The 1,938-nt window shown below is 41.2% G+C and overlaps 1 protein-coding gene across 1 annotated transcript in view; it reads left to right on the plus strand.

Moving 5' to 3' along the window:
* Positions 1-1,347, plus strand: part of hoxb5a (homeobox B5a) — a gene marked incomplete at its 5' end in the record, with an annotated part of 2,338 nt that extends 991 nt beyond the window's left edge. The window contains one exon of the mRNA XM_079746324.1: positions 989-1,347. Within this exon, the coding sequence (XP_079602450.1) occupies positions 989-1,236 (248 nt within the window). The 3' untranslated portion in view covers positions 1,237-1,347. The remainder of the gene's footprint in view (positions 1-988) is intronic.
* Positions 1,348-1,938: the final 591 nt, after the last annotated feature.

Raw genomic sequence — 1,938 nt, forward strand, 5'->3', positions numbered from 1 at the left:
CTGATCTGTCGTTGGATAATTAGTGTAAAAGTTCTCTGTCTACTATTTATCTAATAAACATATATTTTATGTCATTTAACAATTAGGTGCCCTGTTCTATTGGCATGTAATCTGCTGAGAACAAGATATTGTTTTATTGTTTTCTTCCACGTAGGCTAGATTGAATGTATTGTTCAGTGTCCAAACCATTCAGATATGCAGGTTATTCTGATTGGTGTTACATTTTACGCGATATTGGGTTCGTTAACGTGTTGGTTCAGTTTATCAAGATGTAATTCTCTTCGCCTTTCCTACTATTCGTGTAGGTGATGGCGGACGGCAACCCCGTCTTCTATTCCAACAAATTCCACCAAAGCGTCATAAATCTGTCAAGGCAAGGCGAGCTAGCACACCAACTTTGCAGGCTGAGTGGTGCAGACCGTAGCGAGAAAGGCGAGAAAGACAGGGGAGGTTGGAGAGGGAAAGAGGGAGAGGGCATAATGCAGTGGTGGTAGCTGAAGCTTTCAAGTTAAGCTTTATTGAGTAGGGACTTTATTCCAACCGGGAACTGTGGAGGAAAGTGAAAGAAAAAAATAACAATGGGAAGGAAAGCACGATTGTATTGAATTAAACGTGACAGATAATCTCAGAAGAGTTTCCCATCAGGTAAAAAAAACAACAACACCCTAATAGACAGAAGCAAGGTAAAAACGCACCGCAACACATTTGTTTGAAAGGGAGGATTTGGGAATTAACACATGAAGTGACTACGCTCAACTTGTACTGATGACTGCTGTGTGTGTGTGTGTGTGTGTGTGTGTGTGTGTGTGTGTGTGTGTGTGTGTGTGTGTGTGTGTGTGTGTGTGCGCGTGTTTGTTAGGGGGCGTTTTTAATGAGCCGATTAATAGTTAATATCTTGATCAATCTAAACAGGGTCGCTAAACAGCAATACACCTTAACAAACTCGTGTTACCCTATACTCCCTTCTAACTCCCGTTGCCTCCTTCAGATATGACGGGACCCGACGGAAAACGAGCGCGGACGGCGTATACCCGTTATCAGACGCTCGAGCTGGAGAAAGAGTTCCATTTCAACCGGTACCTCACGCGTCGGCGGAGGATAGAGATAGCCCACGCGCTTTGCCTATCTGAGCGACAGATCAAAATCTGGTTCCAGAACAGGAGGATGAAGTGGAAGAAAGATAACAAACTGAAAAGCATGAGCATTGCAGCAGCTGGAAGTGCATTCCAGCCATGAGACATCTCTAAACGGGTCTTAGTTGAAAACAACAACAAAAAAAATAGAATGGGTCTACCCTAAATATGAAGAAAAACAATAGAAGCAAAAGAGGGGGAAAAGCCCATATAATTCAACAGATTCCATTTCTAATTTTTTTTACTATTATCATCAGAGTACTGTACAGCAGCGCAGCACTTTTATTTGTTTAGCATGTTGGTCGTTGACGTTTTTTACTGTGGTACTTGCTTCTGTAACTTCAAGTTGTTGTTACTATACATGTTGTCGTCGTTGATAATACTGAACACGTGAGAAATGCTAGCTATTTGATGCTACCTGTTGTTTATTGTTAACAGTTCATAAAATGGCTCATCAGTTATATTGAAAGTAAAAAAAAAGCTTTTTACAGAGTTGGGATCTAAGCTCGTATAGCTCGTAAATTGTAACTTATTTGCTGATAAATACGCGTGTAGTTTTAGTTTGTATAGTTTAGAAACCTCTCGTTCTAGCTCTCTCTGACTGTGTTCTTTCTCTCTCTCTCTCTCTCTTCCACTCTCTCTCTCTCTCTCTCTCTCTCTGTCTCTCTCTCTCTCTCTCTCTCTCTTACTCTCTCTATATATCTCTATCTCTCTATCTCTCTTTCTCTCTATCTCTCCTCCCCCCTCCCTCCTAAAAAATATAAGTAGGCTAGTTTTTTAAACCTGGCCATATTTCCAGGGACTC

The sequence above is a fragment of the Pollachius pollachius genome (genome assembly GCF_949987615.1).
Source record: "Pollachius pollachius genome assembly, chromosome: 11".
NCBI lineage: Eukaryota > Metazoa > Chordata > Actinopteri > Gadiformes > Gadidae > Pollachius > Pollachius pollachius.